This window comes from Terrapene carolina, unplaced genomic scaffold (genome assembly GCF_002925995.2).
Source record: "Terrapene carolina triunguis isolate 2854851 unplaced genomic scaffold, T_m_triunguis-2.0 Scaffold633, whole genome shotgun sequence".
In the NCBI taxonomy this organism is placed as follows: Eukaryota; Metazoa; Chordata; order Testudines; family Emydidae; genus Terrapene; species Terrapene triunguis.
Genome location: NW_020664984.1, coordinates 566420 through 587382, shown reverse-complemented (window position 1 = coordinate 587382; position 20963 = coordinate 566420). Strand labels below are relative to the sequence as shown.

General features: G+C 52.0%; 1 protein-coding gene across 1 annotated transcript in view; it reads left to right on the top strand.

Annotated features, from left to right (window-relative positions):
• Positions 1 to 20963, top strand: part of LOC112108278 (disintegrin and metalloproteinase domain-containing protein 33-like) — a 74585-nt gene that overhangs the window by 45735 nt on the left and 7887 nt on the right. Inside the window, exons 6-16 of the mRNA XM_026659541.2 lie at positions 467 to 653; positions 1278 to 1343; positions 11518 to 11589; positions 12171 to 12337; positions 12453 to 12537; positions 13270 to 13412; positions 15554 to 15731; positions 16314 to 16403; positions 16879 to 17074; positions 18450 to 18558; positions 20190 to 20394. Coding sequence (XP_026515326.1) covers positions 467 to 653; positions 1278 to 1343; positions 11518 to 11589; positions 12171 to 12337; positions 12453 to 12537; positions 13270 to 13412; positions 15554 to 15731; positions 16314 to 16403; positions 16879 to 17074; positions 18450 to 18558; positions 20190 to 20394 — 1498 coding nt within the window. The remainder of the gene's footprint in view (positions 1 to 466; positions 654 to 1277; positions 1344 to 11517; positions 11590 to 12170; positions 12338 to 12452; positions 12538 to 13269; positions 13413 to 15553; positions 15732 to 16313; positions 16404 to 16878; positions 17075 to 18449; positions 18559 to 20189; positions 20395 to 20963) is intronic.

Sequence of the window (20963 nt, the reverse complement as noted above, 5' to 3'; positions counted from 1 at the left end):
CTCCTGAGGTCCTTTCCAGCCCTGAGATTCTATGATTCTAACAGCCCCCAGGGAACGCTTGCCAAGCAACTCCTGCCTTCCCTTTCAAAGTCCTCCCTGACGCCCCCCCTTTCCTGTAGCAGCTGTAAAGCGCACACGCCACTCTGTGCCTGATCCGTACTAATCCAGTGAGTGCCCACAGACTGCACGCCAACAGGCTGTTGTGTTGGGCCCCGATCCAGCACAGCATTTCAGTGACTCGCATGACGTTAACGTGTAATTAGAAGTTACCGGAACTGCTCACGTTCTAAAGCTAGGCCCACACATAAGTGCTTTGCTGGGTCAGAGCCCTCGTGCATGTTCTCAGGGCATGTCTCTGCTCTGCTCCCCTGGTTAACTTGGTCAGAGTTGCCCTTGAACTCCTCGTGTGCAGAAAGTGACTGGCTTGTTCCCTTTCCATTCACGTCTCTCCTCTCTTCATTGCCAGCGGCCTGATAGTGCTGAATGCCAACGACAGCTACTACTTGAAACCCCTGGGGACCCCGGAACCTGAGCATCACATCCTCTATAGGGCAGAGCACTTGCCAGTCGAAGGCGGGACTTGTGGGCATAGCGGCCTGTTAGGAAGCAGTATAGCTGACATTGCCAGACTCGTCAGGCCGGTACATCGGCGGGTAAGTCTTTGCTTTCCTTTTGCTGCCCTGTTAAATGGTCCTTACCTGTGCGGAGGCAGGTGAGAGCTGTGGGCAGCTCCCCCTGTGTGTCCGTATAAAGCAGGGTGTGATAACCGCTCCCTCCTGCGGTCGTGCCACCGTGGGCGGTGAGCTTGTAGACGCTAACCGTGGTCAGACCTGGTTTGTGCTTGGACGGGAGCTCTCTAAGGGGGAAACAAATGTAGCAGGAAGCAGTGCTAGTGGATCAGCAGCTGGCGTTCTTCCCTCTGGGCTGGGATGGAGCCCAGTTCACTAGCACGGTGTTAAAGGTTGCTCTGGTTTGGATGAAACGTGAAACTGAACGCTGGTCAATAAAGATCCCATAGCGGGTTCCGCAAGATACGGGGGGTTAACGTTGGTGTTACGGTCCTGTTACAGATCAGCAAATTGCATCTGAGCCGCCAAGATTTTTTTTTGCTGCTCTGTGCCTCAGTTTCCCTCTCTCTGAACGTTTCCCCATCACTGTTCAATGCACGTGATCTTGAATGTCAAGATTGGGGGTTGCTGAGAATTTGGACTGAGTCCTGTCTGTTGCACTTGCTTCCTTTTCCTCCTTTCTCGTGACGCTTGCGATTTGTTGTGCAGGCAAAGAGAGACACCTGGAGGACCCTGAAGTACATGGAGCTGTTCATTGTCGCCGATTACACCCTGGTGAGCACTTAACTCTCAGAAACTGGCTCCAATTGATCATCAGCTGGAGGAACACGGACGACTGTCAGGGAGGGAGGCTGGATGCTGGGACAGCGTGGTCTTTGTCAGTCATTCAGAAGAGCCAGGATCCCTGTCTTTCTGTCAGGTTTTTATTTTTTCTCCGTCCTTTGGAATAGCCAAGATCGATCATATCTATCCATCCATCCATGATAATTATATCCACCCTTAATCTTCCAGTGGTACCCAAAAGGTACCTGTCATCATTACGTTATAGGGCCCACAAGTGTGCTGGGTGACAGGCAGAGAAAACAGGTCTCTGCCCCCAAGAACTTGAGATGTAACCGAAATGTCTGACCGAGTAGGGCAAAGAAGAGGTGGGGCTGCAGAGGAAACGGGCGCCCTTTGGATTAAAGGTTCCTTTTATAAAGGGTTAATAAATGCTTAATAGATATTGTAATAATTGGTTAATTGTTACAGAGGTTTACAGAGTCCAGCAGGTCAGTAGGTTGCTAATGACATGGGCTTACAACCATGTATAACACACATGCCCCAGGTCTGTAATATGCTTATAATGTCGGTTGATCCATTTGTGAACCCTGGATGAATGGAGCCTTAGTACTAAAGGAGAGCGAGGATCAGATTGCCCTATTGACTCGGTGTGAGGGTGCGTTCCTCCTGGCAGTCAGACTTAACAAAACGGCACAGGTTCTAACACACCTTGTCTGGAGACCAGAGCCGGCCCCGGAACTTCCTGCAGCCGCAAGAGGTTCCCAGAGGTGGCGGTGGGTCCGATCTTCCGAGCGCCCCTGCTCGGGGCTCCTATCTGCTAGTCCCAGCTGTGCAGGGGAAGAACAGGACTTGCTCTTCCCCTGCACAGCCGCTTTAGGGGAGATATCGGACCCACCTCCAGGTGCTTCTCCCGGGTCGACCAGAACTGCATTTCTCAGCAAATAAACGATTTGTCTGAAAACCTGTGCCCGGCTTTCTCCATAGTCCTCCCACCTTGTTCCCCTGCCACCACCTGCGTTGACTTTCCTCCGTCCCTTCCTCTGGGGCAAAGCGAAGTGGAGGTGGACAGTTCTGTCCAGCAGTAACATCCCTCCAGCCGGTGACGGACGGCTCTTGCAGTGCATTGGTAATACCTGCTCAGAACGGCTTGTCCCTTTCTCCTGACTTAACGCGAGGTGTGGGGGCGCTCCCAGGACATCCTCTGCTCTCAGGCTGTTTCGTGCCAATGACAAAGCAACAGGAGAAGTGAGATTTCGGGGGACGTTAGCTGCTCCTTGTTGGGAGATAGATAGATTGATCGAGCTATCCATCTCTCTCTGTCCCAACAGGAGCAGCTAACGTATGTAACTAATGTAACTAACAAGCAGCTTGTGTGTGTGTATACACACACACACACACACACACACATGCATTGTGATTTATATATCCATGTAATATGTTATAGGTTATTGAGGCCTGGTATGAATGACGCGTGCTTGACATGAATGTGTGTGTTCCAAGGACTATTAGAACTTTTTGTGCAAAAACGATTTTATGTTTTGAGAAAAATACAGAAAATTGTTAGAAAAGGAAATAACACCAGCTGGACTGATGTAAAATTTGTATAAGAATTGGAGGCACTGGCACGCCTTGAATGATGGTGGCCCGTCCAGGATTGTCTCTTTGGAATTGTGTGGGTAGAAGGCCTAGTAAACAAAGGCAAAGAACCGATGACGCGAGAGAATGGACTATAAATGGATGCCCATGATTTCTGCAAATCGGAGTCGTTTATGGATCCAGAGTCCCGGGTGGATATAGATGTGGTTTTGCCGGCTCCCCGCATCTTATGATCTTATCCTGACGGAAGGCACCTTGACTGGCCATCGGGACCGTTCTGACCTTTGGACTCTGGTATAGTATGTTTGGGGTGTGAATGTGGAGTGAGTTTGTTTTGTAATCAATAAAGAGCATCCAGAGTATTGTATACCAACACTGTCCGGTATCTGCCTGCTCCCCATCCCATAGGGAGACCTCTGTTGTGGGTCTAACAAGTGGTGGAGAATGCAGAGATATTAAGGAGTGCCAGATTTCGAGATGGGGTCTTACAGTGTTGGCAGGGGGGGTCCTTATTTACAACTAATAAGGGAGAGTCCTTATTTGTGAAATTTGTAAAAAAAAACAAAACAAAACAACCCTCCCCCCCCCAAAAAAACGTGTGGGGAGATACCAAGTAGTGTTAGTGTAATAATGTTTAAAATGCTGTTAAAGAAGAGAAGTAAAGGGGTGGACAAGGCACCCCAGTGGACTAAAGTTAAAGCCCCCTCTCTGTTAGAGAAGGAGATTATTGGGACCTGCCCTTGGATGGAAGTTGCGGTGGAACCTGATATAACACTTGATACCTTAGAAAACATGTTCGGGAAATATGTACGGCTGTACAAGCCTAATGCCAGTAAAAGCAAACGGCCGTAGTATGGCTGTTGTGGCAAATTGTAAAAAAGGCAATTGCATGTAAGGGGGAAGTCTGTGCAGAGTTACAAACATTACAAGAGACTTTTAAAACTTGCCAGGAAAATTTGGAACGGGAAGTGAGGCAGGCACAGATAATGCAAACTCAGTTAGAACAATTGGGAAAACAAACTAGGGAACTGGAAAAAAGAATGATGGATTGGAAAAAAATTAAAGCAGACAAAGATAAATTAGACTACTAAGGGTATGTCTACACTACAGGATTAATCCGAATTTAGATAATTCGAATTTGGGAAACAGGTTGTATAAATTCGATTGTGCGCGGCCACACTAAGCACATTAATTCGGTTTTTAAGCACATTAATTCGGTGGTGTGCGGCCACACTACCCCATTTATTTTAATCACATTAATTCGGTAGTGTGCGGCCACACTAACCCTAATTCGAATTAACAAAATCGATTTTGACGCTACTCCGTTCGTCGAGGTGGAGTACAGAAATCGATTTAAAGGGCCCTTTAATTCGAATTAACTGGCTCTGTAGTGTGGACGGGTGAAGGGTTAATTCGGATTAACGCAGCTAAATCCGAATTAAAGTCGTAGTGTAGACCAGGCAAGTAACAGAAATGAAACAGTTAATTCGGGATTTGACTAAGGAAAAAGAAGAGAAAATCGCAAGCGTTTCTCACAGTTGGCGCCTGAAAACTAGAGCAGCATTAAAAAAGCAAGTGAAAATACAGGAGCTGCAAGTTGCGTGTCAAAAAGAAAAAAAATTTGAATTTGGATTCCAATGATATTTAGTATGAAGAAAATCTGCAAGGGGGTCAGAAGAAAAGGGAATTTGACCAACCTTGAGAGGGGCTTTATGCTAAGTTAAGAAAAGAAATAAGAAACTGGCTGGAAGAGCCTAAGCCAGAAAAGTCTGTAGCAGTGGTAGAACGGAGATCAACCATTAAGACCGGGGGAGATACGGTCAGAGCAGACACAAATAATTCCTGCGATTTCATCAGACTTACAGTTGATGGTAAAGTCATTGGGCCTAGTGAATATAAAAAAATTAGCTACATGGCTGGTACAGTGGGCAGAATTAGGAGGAACAAAGAATTTAAATAAGGATGAAGCTTAGAGGTTAATCAGGGCATCTACCACTGGAAAAATTAGACAGGCAGTAAATCAAGTGAAAAATGCTTTGGGCGGGCAGCCAGAAGGACACCAACTGATACACCTCTACCCCGATATAACACGAATTCGGATATAACGCAGTAAAGCAGCGCTCCGGGGGGGGTGCGGTTGTGCGCTCCGGCGGATCAAAGCAAGTTCGATATAATGCGGTTTCACCTATAACGCGGTAAGATTTTTTGGCTCCCGAGGACAGCATTCTATTGGGGTAGAGGTGTACTATGATTTATTATGCTGTTTAAAAAAAAAAAAGATCAAAAACCCATGAAGGTGTTATCCAGTACAGATTACATGAAGTCTGGAAATTCACCCAGGGATTACCTGTTAAAGAGAATAACACTGAGATTATTGGCTGAAGAAATACAACCGCTGACTAATCCCAGGGCAGAGGTCACCAGAGCTGTCACAGCTGATTCTTTAACGGCAGTTGATTTGAATCAGAGGGAATTGTGAAATACCGTGTTTAAAGGATTGAACAAAAATGTATTAGCAATGTCTCCTAATCTGGTAAACCAAGCAGGCCAGGATGAGGGGTTAACTGTTATGGGTGCATGGAGCACTGGATAGTATGCCAACACATGATGAAAGGGGGAAGCCAGGTAAAAGAATTGAAACCTAGGGTACCTTTTGTTAAAGCAATAACATATTCAGATAAGAGTGCTTCTAAATCAGGATACCGTGAGAGAGGAAGAGGCCGTGGTAGAGGACGAAACACCCCACCCCAAAGAGGTAGAGGGTGAAATAATCAAACGGAGTAAATGTAATTTGAAATATGGCCTGGAGGTATTTAAAATTAAGGAAAGTACAATGGAAAACGTACTAATGAATTAATAAAAAGAAAATGCAAAGAATAAAAAAAAAATGTTTTAAGGAGCAAAAAAGGGATGCAGCTATGGAAGCTGAGGGTTCAAAAACACCTGCTCTGTAGGGACGCCCCCATGGCAAGTTGCTCCCACTGGAAATGGGTCCTCGGGAGTGGGAAATGGAAACTAAATTAAAATGGAATTCAAACGGGAGGCCTCGGACAACTGTCATTGTAAAAACAAATGAACCGAAAGCTGCCCTATTGAATAGTGGGGCTGGTGTAACTATTGTAACTAAAAGTTGTATTTTAACTCGATATATGTCCGAAATTATTACAGCAGCCTCCTTTATTGGGGAAGGAGTGACCCAAAAAATGTATCATTCAGTAAGAATAGCTCTACCCGGGGTGGGGATTTTTGTTGTAAAAAACAAATGCGTCAGATTGATCAGGAGCCTAAGCTAGTAATATTGGGAACTCCCTTTTTAAAAAAGAAATCGGTTCGTTTTGGATTTAACCAATAGAGTTCTGTGGCGTGTGCCTGGCTGGACGGAAAGCATCCTGACAGCAGGGGACATTCCAAAAATAGGCACTGCAGAAGCAGTGAAAAAGATTATAGTGGATCAGTCGAATGTGTGGGTAAAGGAGTTTCCCGTTGTATACATTAAAAATCAAGCAAAATGTGGTAAAAATCGCAGCCCGTGATAAAGTCGTGGGGAATAACTTGCCACCACAGAGACAAATAACCTGTGCAAGCAGAGGCAGGAATTAAAAAAAATAATTAGAACAACAGGAAGTAATTAAAAAGGGAAATTCCGCATACAATAGCCCAATTTGGCCTGTATTAAAAGCCTCAAAAAATTAAAAATTGACAGTGGATTTTAGACAAATTAATAAAGCTACACCCCCCACACCACACACACACACCCCATGGCACCAGTAGTAGCAGATCTACCTCAAGTACAGAGGGCCCCTAAATGGCTCTCTGTCATAAATTTGGCAAATTGTTTTTTCGCTATCCCATTGCGTCCCGATTCTTGGGCCCACTTTGCGTTCACTTGTAAGGAACAACCGTACTTATTTAAAAACATTCCCCGGGGCCCACACTGCGCTCCGGCTATTGCGCACCAACATGTGGTGCGAATGCTGGATCAATTCTCCAAAAAGAATTAAAAAAAAGTCAGCTCCAATGTAAAGAACATATTAGTGTGGGGGACACACTAAAAAGGCGACTGAGCGAACTAAAAAGGTGTTAAAACTCATTCAGAAAACGGGTTTCAAGGCTAATAAAAAAAAATGCCCAACAAGTGCAAAAAAAAGTAAATTATTTGGGGGTGAGCCTACGGAAAGAAAAAATTCAGGTAAATCAACAAAAGGTAAAATCATTAATAAATTTCCCAAGGCCAAAGAATTTTCATGTGTTGAGGGTGATGTTAGGAGGGTTTAACTATTTAAAAAAACACATCTGGAATTTTGCCCCTATAACTGGACCCTTGTGGTGTTTACTAAAAAAAAAAAAAATGTAGACTGAAAGTGGGGGCCTAACCCAAAAAAGAGCGTTCTGTCATTTAAAACAAGCCCTAATGCAAGCTCCAGCATTGAAATTCCCAGAGATAAACAAGCCGTTTGTAATTAAGTTGGCAGCAATCCAATGCAGTCTAGCGATGGTATTGATGCGAAAAACCAATAAAAAGTTAATACCGGTAGCATATAAGTCTAAAAAATTAACCTCTACGCAACAGCAGTTTGGAATCTGTGGAAAAAAATGTTTAGCTGCTGTGTGGGCCATTGATGCTTTTGCTTTGACTACTGGCACAGCCCCTCCAAACACCTCACTCTCCCCGAAGTACATTTTATCAGAAAAACCGCAGGGGAAAAAAAGTATCAAATACCAGAATGGCCAAATGGACCTTAATGTTAACTAGCAAAAAAGTTACTTATAAAAATAACAAACAAGCAGTAATGTTACCTTATGCCCTCCTGACGGAAGGAAAGAAGCATAAATGCCCACTTCCAAAAACTGAACCAAAGTTAGTTAAAAAAGGTAAATAAAGTGCTATGCCTCTGGGGGAAAAAAAAGTTTGGTTTACAAATGGTAGCTCATACCATAAGAACTCTAAAAGATATACAGGATATGCAGCTGTCTAAATTAATGGGGAAACTATTTCTGATTCTATAAGTATAATTTCAGCACAGGAAGCAAAGGTCAACGCTCTTAGTAATCTGCTTAAAAAAATGTTGCAGACTGTCTTTATGTCTATATAAATTCAAACTTTGTGGTACAAGAACTGTTCTATTAAATTGAAATTTTAAAAAAAAATCATTGGAAAACTGCTAAGGAAAAAAAATTGGTCCCAAAAAACCCAATGTACAGTGCAATATTTAGACTCTAATGGCACAAAAGTGTTTAATTTAGGCAATGGGTGTATTTGTGTATTTTAAAAAAGTATAACAATAAAAGGCCCAATTAAGCCATGTAAATGTAATGTCACAAAGGTCATTATTACTACAATTATTTACCAAGGTCCTTTATTTAAAAAAAAAAAAAAAAAAAAAAAAGTAAAAAAACAAAAAAATGGTCCTTTAATTTAACAATACATTACCAATTAATTTTTTTAATTGTTTTTAAAAGCAAAAAAATCAGGCAATATGCAAAAAATTTATCTAAGTCTGCTCAGCTAAAAAATATAAACATTTTAATCCACAATGGTCAAATATTAAAATTAAAACAAAATTGGTAATTTCTCATTGGTACACCTCTACCCCAATATAACGCTGTCCTCGGGAGCCAAAAAATCTTACCGCGTTATAGGTGAAACGGCGTTATATCGAACTTGCTTTGATCCACCGGAGTGCGCAGCCCCGCTCTGGAGCACTGCTTTACCGCGTTATATTCGAATTCGTCTTGTATCGGGTCGCGTTGTATCGGGGTAGAGGTGTATAATGTTTTTTAAAAATGATCTCCCAGTGTCACAGCTCTTTTAAATGTAATGCTACATCCTACTGTAATAATATTTGCATTAATAATTTTGTTAACCTATGTTTATACTGCCAAATAAAAAAGCAACAAGAAGTTTTAAAGCAAATAATATATACAATTGAATCGCTTGCAAAATTAGAAAGTGATACAATAATGAATGGCATTAATCATGTATCAAGAAGGGAGAATGTTGGGAGATTTATCTATAATATAAAAATCAATATACATTGTGATTCATATCTATCCATGTAATATGTTATAGGTCGGGTCGGCAACCTTTCAGAAGTGGTGTGCCGAGTCTTCATTTATTCACTCTAATTTAAGGTTTCGCGTGCCAGTAATACATTTTAACGTTTTTAGAAGGTCTCTTTCTATAAGTCTATAATATATAATTAAACTATTGTTGTATGTAAAGTAAATAAGGTTTTTAAAATGTTTAAGAAGCTTCATTTAAAATTAAATTAAAATACAGAGCCTCCCGGACCGGTAGGCAGGACCCGGGCAGTGTGAGTGCCACTGAAAACCAGCTCACATGCTGCCTTCGGCACGCGTGCCATAGGTTGCCTACCCCTGTTTAGGTCATTGAGGCCTGGTATGAATGACGCGGGCTTGACATGAATGTGTGCGTTGCAAGTTAGCAACTGAAGCAAGGACTTAAGGTCAAGGACTATTAGAACTCTTTGTGCAAAAACAATCTTACGTTCCGAGAAAAATATGGAAAAAAAAGCATTCAAAATATCGTATACCAACACTGTCCGGTATCTGCTTGCTCCCCATCCCGTAGAAAAACTTCTATTGTGGGTCTAACACTCCGATGATTAGGCTCACAAATCAGTCCTGGGAGAGACGGGGTGACTGCAGGGGTATGTAAAAGTCAGCGTCAAAGGACGGGCGCCTGGCTCGATGAAGCACGGCTGTCCGTGCCCTGTTCCTGAGTCACTGCCTTGGAAGAGCTCAGAGGGGTGGTTTTTATATAGGACTTCCCATATACAAAGCACATGACAGACATGAGCAAATGAATCCTCACCCCAAGGTGAGGCTTTAATACCTTTCACGTCACGGGTGGGGAAACTGAGGCACGGAGCGGGCCAGTGTCTGCCCAAGGACACACAGCATGTCAGTGTTGGAGTCTGAATGTGAGCTCAGGAGTTCCTAGCCCCCAGTTCTGATGTGCTGAGAGCACAGGACCTCATCTCCTGGGGGCTCACCCACCTCAGCAGCTGCAACAGATCAAGGCCTGGGAACCCCATTGGCTTCGCACTACTTCTGTCCTCGTGTTTATCCTTCGCAGCCCTCTCAGCTCAGCCAGTGGAACTCAGCGAAGTCCCTTTCCCTTTGGTTCACACTCAGTTTCCCGCTGAGGTTCCCAGGGCCACGGGGTTTGGGCTGCAGCTGCCACAGGCGGCGGCTCACTTGCCAGGCAGAAACACCCTTTTATTTGAAATTAAAGGAATTGCGGCAGCGTGCCGGTTGCTGTGCGGTTCTGTAAGAGCTCGTTTGTACCAGGTCCCCATTTCAGGCCGTGCGTATGCTGGCGCTGTCCCTTTAAACAAGGGGCAGTCGCTAACTCCTCCCACGCCCTGTTTGTGTGGGAGCTGAGAATGGGACACCCAGCGCCTGATTCTTGCCTGGCTGTGAGTAGCCAGCAGGGAATTCCCCTGGCTTCTGTAGGGGGCATGTTGGAGATTGGGAATGGCAGAGCAGGCCTCTGTCCTACCTGTCCTCTGCTGGCTTAGGGTCCGTTAGAGAGCCAGTGCCAGTAGTGTGTTAGAGCAGCTCCTCGGGTACTCAAGCCTTCGCCAGGCCCGTGCAGACTAGTCCTTGGGATCAGGGAGCTGTAACCGGTTCTCTTCCCCCTCCCCTCTCTGCTCATCCTCAGCCGAGAATTGGGCCCAGAGATTTAAATCGCAGGTTCTCAAGCTGCGGTGTGCAGAGGTCAGCTGGCCCTGTGGCTCTGGCTCCTCCCCCTGGCTTTCCATGGCTAAGTCCCGTGGCAAGCCAGCTAAAAACGCACGGACTCCTGTCCTGGCAGTGCGTCGCCAACCTGAGCAATGGCGGCAGTGTTGCCCGGCAGTTACGGGAGCGGAAGTGGGCAGCCGGTCGCCAGCGTGGTCCCCGAGACGCTAATCTGTGCAATAGATCCAGAGGCTGACCTGGGTGAAGCACAAGAGGAAATCTCCCGGCAGTTCAGCTCTCCACAAAGGAGAGGCCTGGGAACACTCATCCCTTGTCTGGCGGAGGCGTTGGCGCAGTTAGGGGCCTGCGGCGATGTCGTGTGTCTGGGCAGGGCACTGAATAACGGGACGCTCCGCTAACAGACCGGAACCCCTCCCTTCCAGCTGCCCGAGCCGGAGGTGCTAGATTGGCAGGAAGTCGCTGAGGAAGATCCACTCCTGGGGGTAGCTAACCTAACCCAATGATTTCTCATGCGCGCCCCAACAGTGTCGGTCTAGGCGCATTGCCGCTGCTGCGATCAGAGTTCATTTGGGCCAGTGGCTGCTGAGGTCGATAGAAATAGCTGAACCCCCCTGTTGTTCCATGCGCAGAGCCCCTGAATGCTTGGCATGGCCACCCCAGACGCCCCGTCTTGGGCGATGGTAACGGGCATCATCTCTTTCGACCATGGCTGAAGTTATTGTGAGATCCACCCCCACAGTCCCGTACGGTTGTCGAGCAAGGTCCCTCAGTAGCTTTGCTTAAGAAGGGACTTAAATCCGCCCTCCTGCCTAGCCTAATCCCTCTTTTGTTCCCCTCTCTCCAGTTCCTCAAACAGAATCGCAACCTGGGCCAAACGAAGCAGCGGATCCTGGAGATCGCCAACTACGTGGACAAGGTAACGCCCGGGTGCCCTTGGCAGAGCAGGTTGCTCTCTGTCTGCGTGGCACCGCGTGTGTACAGCACCTTGCGTCCCCGGGCACCAGGCTCACAGCGCTGAGACTTGAGTTGAGGACCCCTCTCCGGACAGGCAAGCCTTTGCCTTAGACGGCGCCACTGGCCTGTCCCCAAGGTTCCCAGCGTTGTTGCGTCTCGATTTAGTCACAGGGCCACTGAGTCTGAATCCTTCCTGCGCTGTCCAGCATGACTTAGGGCAGGAGCAGGGCTGTGGCACACCTGCTCTTCATCTGGTCCCTGCCCTTTGGCCTGTCCAGTTTGGGTGCCTCCCACTGGCACAAGCCAGGCCACCGTGTCCAGGGTGCAGACCACTAGGGGGCTAAGGTTCGGCTCTTCCCTTACGGGATCACTGCAGGTTAGGACTCACAGAACCAGTGTCATCTAGCAACGTGAGACATGAACACGTCGCCCTCTGCCCCACGGGGTGGGGAGGGAAGCGTGGCAGAGGTGGTCTGAATCCAGAGGAGTCCGCCGGAGGCCCAGCTGTGAAGCACTGTTTGGTCATCTTCCCCCCTCGCTCAGTTTTACAGGTCTCTGAATATCAAAGTGGCCCTCGTTGGCCTGGAAGTGTGGACGGAGAGGGACCAGTGCACGGTCACCAGTGACGCCAACGCCACCCTGTGGTCCTTCCTGCAGTGGAAGAAGGCGCTGAGGTCTCGGAAGAAACACGACAATGCCCAGCTGCTGACGTGAGTCCCCTGGTTTCTCTGTGGGTGTCTCCGCAGGCGAGCGCTCTGCCTCCAGGGCGCTCTAACGCGAGCCCCCCCCCCCGTTCCTTCTCGTTTCCGGTGTGCGTCTGGACAGCGGCGGGACCTTCCGAGGGACGACCATTGGGATGGCCCCGCTGGAGGGGATGTGCAGCGCAGAGAACTCGGGAGGTGTGAGCGCGGTAAGGAGAAGGGGGTTCCCATTATCCCCTCGGTCTCTGGGGCACCCCCCCCGGCCTCCTCCCACCTGCTGGGGTTATGTCATTGCTGCTCCCTCTTCTCCTGGGCCAAGTTAGCAGCCTCCAGAGCCGGTGCCCGTGGAATCTGTAGGCAAGAACTGCCCGGCCTTGTGTTTCCTGAGCCGCTGGCCCAGGCCTTCTTGAGCAGCGTCAGTAGCTGTAGGCTCCAGGGTCGGAGCTTAGCGGCGCTCGCTCCTCTGTCAGCCGGAGCCCTTTCCCTCTGTGGTCAGAGGCCTTGGCGCTTGTTCACAGGGGGGCCAAATCCTGGGGTCCCCCTTGAGCTGTGCGACACAATCCTGCCTTAGCCCTGCACCCAAATGTCCCGGAAATTGGGGCAACTCAGAACTGGGGTTGAATTTCACAGGGGGCTGAACCACGATTCCGGATCTGACACCTCCCCATGGGAAGCTCTGGGTCCAAATCTAGGCCCTGATCTCTGACTCTGACTGTCTCCATTCTGCATCTCGGTTCCCCGTGCCCCTCGGCGCTGGGATTCCAGGCGGAGACTAGCCTTGAGCTGCCACGGGCATCCTCTGCTTTCCTCACCGCCTGGGAAACAATCCCAGCCCTACTGAGCCAGCTGGCACCAACTCCCTTATCAGGCCGAGCTACTCTCCCCGGCCTGGATGGCGGAGGCCCTGATGCTGTCTTCGTCCCTTCCCCTCTCTGCACCAGGACCACTCGGACCTGCCGATCGGAGCCGCCGCCACCATGGCTCACGAAATCGGGCACAACTTCGGCATGAGCCATGACAGTGAGGGCTGCTGCGTGGAGGCCACCCCGGCTCAAGGAGGCTGTGTCATGGCCGCTGCCACTGGGTGAGAGCTTGTCGGCGAAGGGAGCGTCTGGCCACGGCTGCCCCGAGTGCCTTGTTCATTGCAGGCCCCAGGGGTGCTGCCCTTCCCAGAGTCCGGCGTAGCAATGAGCGCCGTGTCTGAGCTATCATGAAGTAGCTGGTGCGTGTTTTACCGCTACCCTCCATTCAGACCTGCACACGCGTGTGGTCACGTCTCTTTCCAGTGGCTGGAGGGTATTTAACAGGAGCGCTGCTGTTCCTCAGAGCCAGAGTCTCTGTGTTTCTGTGGTGAGGCGGGGCACGCTCTCCCCACACCTACCTCGGGTGGTTTTGCTGACACCGGGGGTTTCTGTATGGACCCAGCCACAGATTCACCGAACAGGCAAACTCACTAGCCGTTCCCCTCTGAAGAGCCAAGTTCCTGCTTCACAGGTCTTATCTGAAAGGGGTTTCTATCTATCTGCTCCTCCTGAGGCAATTCTGCACCAAAAAATTCCAAATTCTGCACACAATATTTGCTTTGTCAAAATAGCACAACACAATCACATTGTTTTCAGTTATTTAGGTCAGCGTTTCTCAAACTGGGCTCCGTGGACCAGTAGGGGTCTGCGAGGACGGTCCAGGGGCCCTGCTGATCAACTCCTCCCCCTCCCTCCCAGTACCTCCTGCACACTGGGGAACAGCTGTTCAGCGGTGTGCAGGAGGCACTGGGAGGGAGGGGGAGAAGCGGGGGCAGGAAGAGGTGGGGTGGGGCCTTGGGGGAAGGGGTGGGGTGGGGGCAGGGCCTGGGGCTGAGTGGGGTCCTTGGGGGCCGCAAAAATTTTTTAAATCAAAATGGGGATCCTTTACCAAAATGGGTTGGTAAAGTTTGAGAACCGCTGATTTAGGTAATTTATTTCAAAATGCCTGTAACAAGACAAACAGCAAAAAAGACTCTGGCAATGTTTTTTGACAAATAGGTTCCTTACTAGGTATATTAGCACATCTCTATGGCTCCATTGCAAGCGAGAGGGACAGAGTCTCACACGCACGCCCAGTCGTGCCCCCCGATCCAGGTGTGGGCAGGCAGGAGCCATGTGCGGAGGGGCTCAGTGTGGGGGGGAGCCAGGTGTGGTGAGAGGGCTCTGTATGGAGCAATCCGGGTGCGGGCGGCACAGTGGGGGGTTCAGGTGCGGGGGGAGGGGTGTTCTGGAAGCACAGGGGCTCGTTGTGGGGTTCTGGGTGCAGGGGATGGGACTCTGTGGGGGATCCAGGTGAAGGTGGTTGGGGCTCAGCGGGGGGGGGGCCTGGGAGGTGGGTGGGGGTTTGGTTGCAGCTCGTTGGGGTTCAGTGGGGTAGGAGTCTGGATGTGGGGGGCTTGGTGGGGTGGTCCAGGTGGAGGGAGGGGTGGAGCTCGGGGGGGAGCTTCTGAGTGTGGGGTGATCCAGATGCATGGGGGCTGGGAAGAAGAGGGGGCAGTTCCTCATACGGTGACCCCTCCCCCCCGCAGCTGGGGAGCGATTGGGGCAGGAAGCGGGGGGTCGCTGGGGGGCTTCCTGCAGCCGGGGGACATTTCCAGAGGCGGGTATGACTCTGACCTGGCCCTGGCACCGGGGTGCACAGTAGGAGCCACCAGCTATGGCATCCCTAGCCCAGCCCCTCCCCAGCTCTGGGCGCACCACGATAGTGAGTGAGAGGGGCGGAGAGAGCCCAGCCCCGTCCCCTGAGGTGGCGATTTACATCTCCCCCGGCTGCTCCTGACACTCAAACCAGACCCACCTCCCGCTGCCATCAATTTTTCTGCGGGGAAAGAGTAAAATCTGCGGGTGACATTAATTCTGCACTTGTGCAGTGGTGCAGAATTCCCCCAAGAATAATCTACCGTAGGAACTTGTCTGGCCCCATTACTGCAATACCTGAGCACTTCACAGGCTGCTTGCCCAAGTGACCCTGCTCTGGAGGATGCTTCGGTCATTACTCTCCAGTACTATGCAGTCTGGCCCCAGGGCCTGTGGTGCCTAGGGCTGGATATCACTGCATGTGCAGTGTGCTCTCTAATTCCCAGGCATTCGGGCTGCCAGGCTCAGGTGTGTCTGCGCCTTTCCTTCTCCCCCTCGGAACTGGTTGCTCCGATTTAAATATCTCCCCGTCTCTCTCTCTCTCTCTCTCTCTCCCACTCCACAGTCACCCGTTCCCTCGTGTGTTCAGCTTTTGTAGCAAGAGACAGCTGGAGAGTTACTTCCACAAGGGAGGCGGGATGTGTCTCTTCAACATGCCCAGCACCAAAGACCTGGTGGTGGGCAAGAAGTGTGGAAATGGCTTCCTGGAGGACGGGGAGGAGTGCGACTGTGGGGAGCTGGGGGTAGGTTTCTTGGCTCTGCAAGGAGAACTGAGCTGTGCCCATGGGGGCGCCGTTGGCGCCGGTATCTGCTGTACCAGGCGGGGCAGAGCAGGGGCAGAACACCCCCTGGATGGAGGGGGAGTGAACAGGGGACAGAAGCGGGGAGGGATTCGGTTCAATTCAGTGGGCTTTAGATCAGACCCTCTGACTCTGAGCGCTTACAATGCGTTTGTGCCGCACCTAGCACAGTGGGGCCTTGATCTTGCCGGGGCCTCTGGGCGCTACCCTATGGTGTGTCATCAGTGTGAACCGGGACGAGGTTCAGGCCAAAGGCTGTTAGCCCGGGGGTCCTGCCGCTCGCCTGGGAGGGCAAGTTGCGCCCCACCTCGTGCCTCAGTTTCCCCATCTGCAAAATAGGGGTAATAATACTGACCTCGGTGAAGTGTTTCAACCCCTAAGGAGGGCTGAAGAGCTATCTTGGGGAGGGTCCTCAGAAGCCAGCCCTGAGCGGGGGGGGGGGGGGGGGGGGAAGGGAATGACCAGGGTCAGCTTGAGAGAGGCCAAGTAGCCAGCTGACCCCCGTGGCTGGCTCTCCCCGTACAGGAGTGCACCAACCCCTGCTGCAACGCACACAACTGCACGCTGAAGGCCGGAGCCCAGTGCGCCCACGGGGACTGCTGTCAGAGCTGCCAGGTAACCGGGCCGGGCTGGGGGAGGGAGGTGGGAGCAGATGGCTCTGGGTAAGATCAGGTTTGAGGAAGGGAGCCCACTGTTGGGTGTGCCGTGCCCCAGCAGGGGGCTGCGGATCCCAGCTTAATCCTCTAGCTCAACCTGCCCTTGTGTTGGCTCTGGAGGGCCTCGGGAATCCCTGCTGGCTGCTCGCATGGGGCTGGGAGGCAGGAGGCCTGGATTTCCTGCCCTCGCTGGCTGTGAGGAGCAGCGTTTGGGCCCCAGGCGGGAGGCTCAGGAGGGAGCAGAGCCAATCCCAGTGCTGATGGAGTGGCCAATCCAGCTGCCAGTCAGCCTCCAACCCACCGCACTGGGGGGCTCAGGGGTGACGGTGGGGACCAGGCTAACAGGTGTGGCTACCGGGGGGCACGGCTAAAGGGCTTTTTGTGGCTGATGGGACCAAGGTGCAAATGTCTCTCTTCTCCTCTGGCTCCGGCAGCTGAAGACAGCTGGGACCATGTGCAGGGAGCCGGCCGGATCCTGCGACCTCCCTGAATACTGCACGGGGGCCTCGCCCTACTGCCCCGGCAACGTGTACCTGCTGGATGGCTCGGCCTGCGCCGGCGGGGAGGCGTACTGCAGCAACGGCATGTGCCTGACTCATCACCAACAGTGCGTGCAGCTCTGGGGCCCAGGTGAGCCCGGCTCCCTCCCCCTCCATTCCTCGCTCTCGCTCGGTGTGCAGGGCTCGCACCGGTCTTTGGCGGGGGGGTGGGACACACCGAACGGCTCCCAGCTTGCCCCAGGCGCTGCGTCCGACGATGTTCCCCCTGCAGTCGGGACGAGCCTGTGATGTTCAGGCCCCAGGGGTGGCGTGTTTCCAGGCTGGGGCTGCTGCTTCCCAGGGCAGTTCTGGCTGCATTAGGCCTGGGGTGGGTATTTGGGCGGCCCCCTCCCGCTGTATTGAGGTTCTGTAGCTCCTGTGTCACTGGGACGGGCGTTAAACCTGCTCAGCTGTGCTCCAGCTCTTCCGCTGGCACAGCATCCATAGCCCAGTGGTCCCCGAACTTTTTACTTCCTGCCCCCCCTTACCCGTCTGCCCCCTCCGCCCCTCCCGGAGCAGGGGCTGAGAGTGGGGCCGCAGCTCCGGGGGCGGGAGGGGAGACCGTGGACAGGGGGCCGGGGGTGGGAGCTGGACACGGGGCTGGCAGCTGGGGCCAGGAGGTGGCGCTCTCACCCCGCCCGCTGTGGGGTCTGACCCAGGCCCCGGGTGTGTGCCCCACAGTGTGGGGAGCTCTGCTGTATCCCCCACCCCCTTTCGCCAGCCCTCAGTGCACACACGGCACCCCCCAGGCAAGACCCACTGCACACAGGACACCTGTGTGTTGTGTTACATCTCCATGGGGCACCCACCCTTCCATCCCAGTGCATGCTGCATACGCTCGCCAGGTGCACCCTGCATCCGCACGCGCGCTGCCCATGCACGCTGGCTCCGCATGCCAGTGCAGACAGGCTAGCGATACGCAGCCAGTGCACCCCGCCCATCTAGGTACGGGCGGGAGCAGGGAGCCTTGGGGGGAGCCTGGCTCGTAGGCTGCAGATTAGCAGGTGTGAGACTTTGCTCTTGGCCTGTCCCGTTTTCCCATATGGACGGAGAATCTTCTCGTTAGTGTGGTGTTAGTGCCACCTACTGGACTGGGCTGTGTACTGCGGCAGGGATAAGTCTTGCAGTGCAGCAGGGGAAATGGCCCTGAAGACTGAATTCCACCGCGAAGCCACAGAGCAAAAGCGGATCCTCCTCGTCCTCCCCGCCCCCCCCGCCCCGAGTCTCCATGCTGCCTCTGTGCAGCTTGGGTACAATCGCTGCCTGACGCTGGAGCTGCAAGCGTCTCCGGGGAGACCCTGTACCCCGGGCATTTCCAGCCCCGCATTGCAAACCCAGAGGCTGCTCCACACGGCTCCAACCTCTGAGCCTCCTGCCCTCGCTCTGGCTTTCCACCCCCGCCATCCCCACGGCGTGGGATCTGCACGCAGGAATGCTCATGCCGCCTTGATTCTTCTCCCCTCCAGGCGCCTGGCCGGCTCCCGATGCCTGTTTCCAAGATGTCAACACGGCCGGCGACACGTATGGGAACTGCGGCAAGGACAGCCAGGGGCATTACGTGAAATGTGACCGGAGGTGGGCGCTGGGGATTCACACCCACACGTGTAACACACCAGCTTAGTGAGTGTGATCACGGCTCCCCCTAGCAGCTGGCTCCTCTGGTAACAGCCTGCTGCTCACTCCTAGCTCCTGGAGATCCCTGGCAGCTCAGGGGGAGGCCCCATGGACTCCCGGTGCCGAAGAGCCTGAGTTTGATCCTCACACCAGCAGCGTCGGTGTCTGGGCTTCCCTTAGCCAGAACCTGGTTTCTCCTTCCCTCCCTCCTGAAGGCCAGGCTCAATTCCGCCTCCTAGCAGGTAGCACAGTGTCCGATTTCCACTTAGGAAGGAACAATCAGTTGAACACATACAAAATGGGAAATGACTGCCTAGGAAGGAGTACTGCGGAAATGGATCTGGGGGTCATAGCGGAACACTAGCTAAATGTGAGTCAATAGTGTAACGCTGTTGCAAAAAAACCAAACATCATTCTGGGATGTATTAGCAGGAGTGTTGTAAGCAAGACACGAGAAGTCATTCTTCCGCTCTACTCCGCGCTGACAAGGCCTCAACTGAAGTACTGTGTCCAGTTCTGGGTGCCACATTTCAGGAAAGATGTGGACAGATTGGAGAAAGTCCAGAGAAGAGCAACAAAAATGATTAAAGGTCTAGAAAACATGATCTATGAAGGAAGGTGGAAAAAATTGGGTTTGTTTAGTCTGGAGAAGAGAAGATTCAGATGGGACATGATAACAGTTTTCAAGTACATAAAAGGTTGTTACAACGAGGAGGGAGAAAAATTGTTCTTCTTAACCTCTGAGGCTAGGACAAGAAGTAATGGGCTTAAATTGCAGCAAGAGTGGTTTAGGTTGGACATTAGGAAAAACTTCCTAACTCTCCGAGTGGTTAAGCACTGGAATAAATTGCCCAGGGAGGTTGTGAAATCTCCATCATTGGAGATTTTTAAGAGCAGGTTAGACAAACACCTGTCAGGGATAGTCTAGATAATTAGTCCTGCCATGAGTGCAGGGGACTGGACTAGATGACCTCTCGTGGTCCCTTCCAGTCCTACGATTCTGTGAGTTAGCAGCTGTAGGTTTGTCACCCTCACGTGCCTGCCGGTCAGTGGGCGAGAGGCCAGTGATAGTATTGGAGCGTGAAACAGGTGATTGGAGAGGAACTGTTCTGCATTGCTCCATTGGTAGCACGCACCCTCTTCGTGAAGACGTTCATGCCACCCTGGGGCAGGGTCTGGTGTAGAGAGAGAATCGTTTGTGGTCCATCCCTTCACCTCCCTGGCAGGGCTGGTTGACTCATCCCTGGCAGACAGATGCTAGAGGTGGCACTTAGGCAAGTGAGGGGGTCTCTCAACACTGCGGGGAGATGGGTCCAAATGAAATCGCTCTGGGGCCTGAGCATTTCTGGGGAATGGGCAGTCGACTTCTCTGGAATCAGGGGCCCTGGGCCTAGCAGGCGGTGTCATGTGAGATAACAGACACCAGGTGCTTAAGCAGACAACTTGTGAATTACCCAGAATCCCTTGCTTTGTTAAGCTCCTCCTACAGCACGTCCCGATCCTCTCTGATACCGCGGGGGGGGCCAATAACTCGACAAGTTCAGCTCGACCAGCGAGGGCCCGTTCGGTAACCTCGGTGCCTCTCTTCCTAGAGACGCCAAGTGCGGCAAGATCCAGTGCCAGAGCTCGGCCAGGAAACCCAAGGGGACCAACACCGTCTCCATGGACACCACCATCCGCTTTAACGGGCGGGAGGTGAAATGCAGAGGCACCTTCATGTACGCCACCAAGGATGACGAGGGGGACCTGTCGGACCCCGGCCTGGTGATGACAGGGACCAAATGCGGGGATGGGATGGTAAGTGCCCCCTCTCCCCCACCCCCCCAAATGGTCGGAGGTCGCTTTGGCCTTTGGTTCATGCAGAGTCACCCAGCAGAGCCTTGGGCAGGACGATGCAAGACACAGGGGCTCCTGACCCCCTTCGCCACTGCAGCTGAAGGGAATTGACCTGAGTACGGGCTTCAGAGATCCGGTGCCCCCACTGCCGCAGGGGGCATGAGTTAGCCTCCTGCTTGGCAGGCAGGACTGGCTGGGCCGAGGGGCCAGCACCCTGCTGAGCTCCCTCCAGACCCAGAGAGATGGTCCCTGCAGGTCACGGTGCAGGCCTGGTGGTGGGAGAGATCAAGGCTGGCGGGGGGCCCGAAACAGAGGCCTCCAGTCTCGGGGCTGTCAATGTGATCCCGTCCCTCCAGTGCTGAACATCACAGCACGACCCACACGTCTGTGTGTGCGGGGGGCGGGTCCTCGTCGGAACGCTCCATAGCAAAGGGAAGAGTGGGAGAGCCAAAGGGCTGGCCTGAGAGGAAGGGTTAAGAGCAATAGAGCCGGGATACAGGCGGTGAAGGGGCAATGCCCTGGCAGGGCGG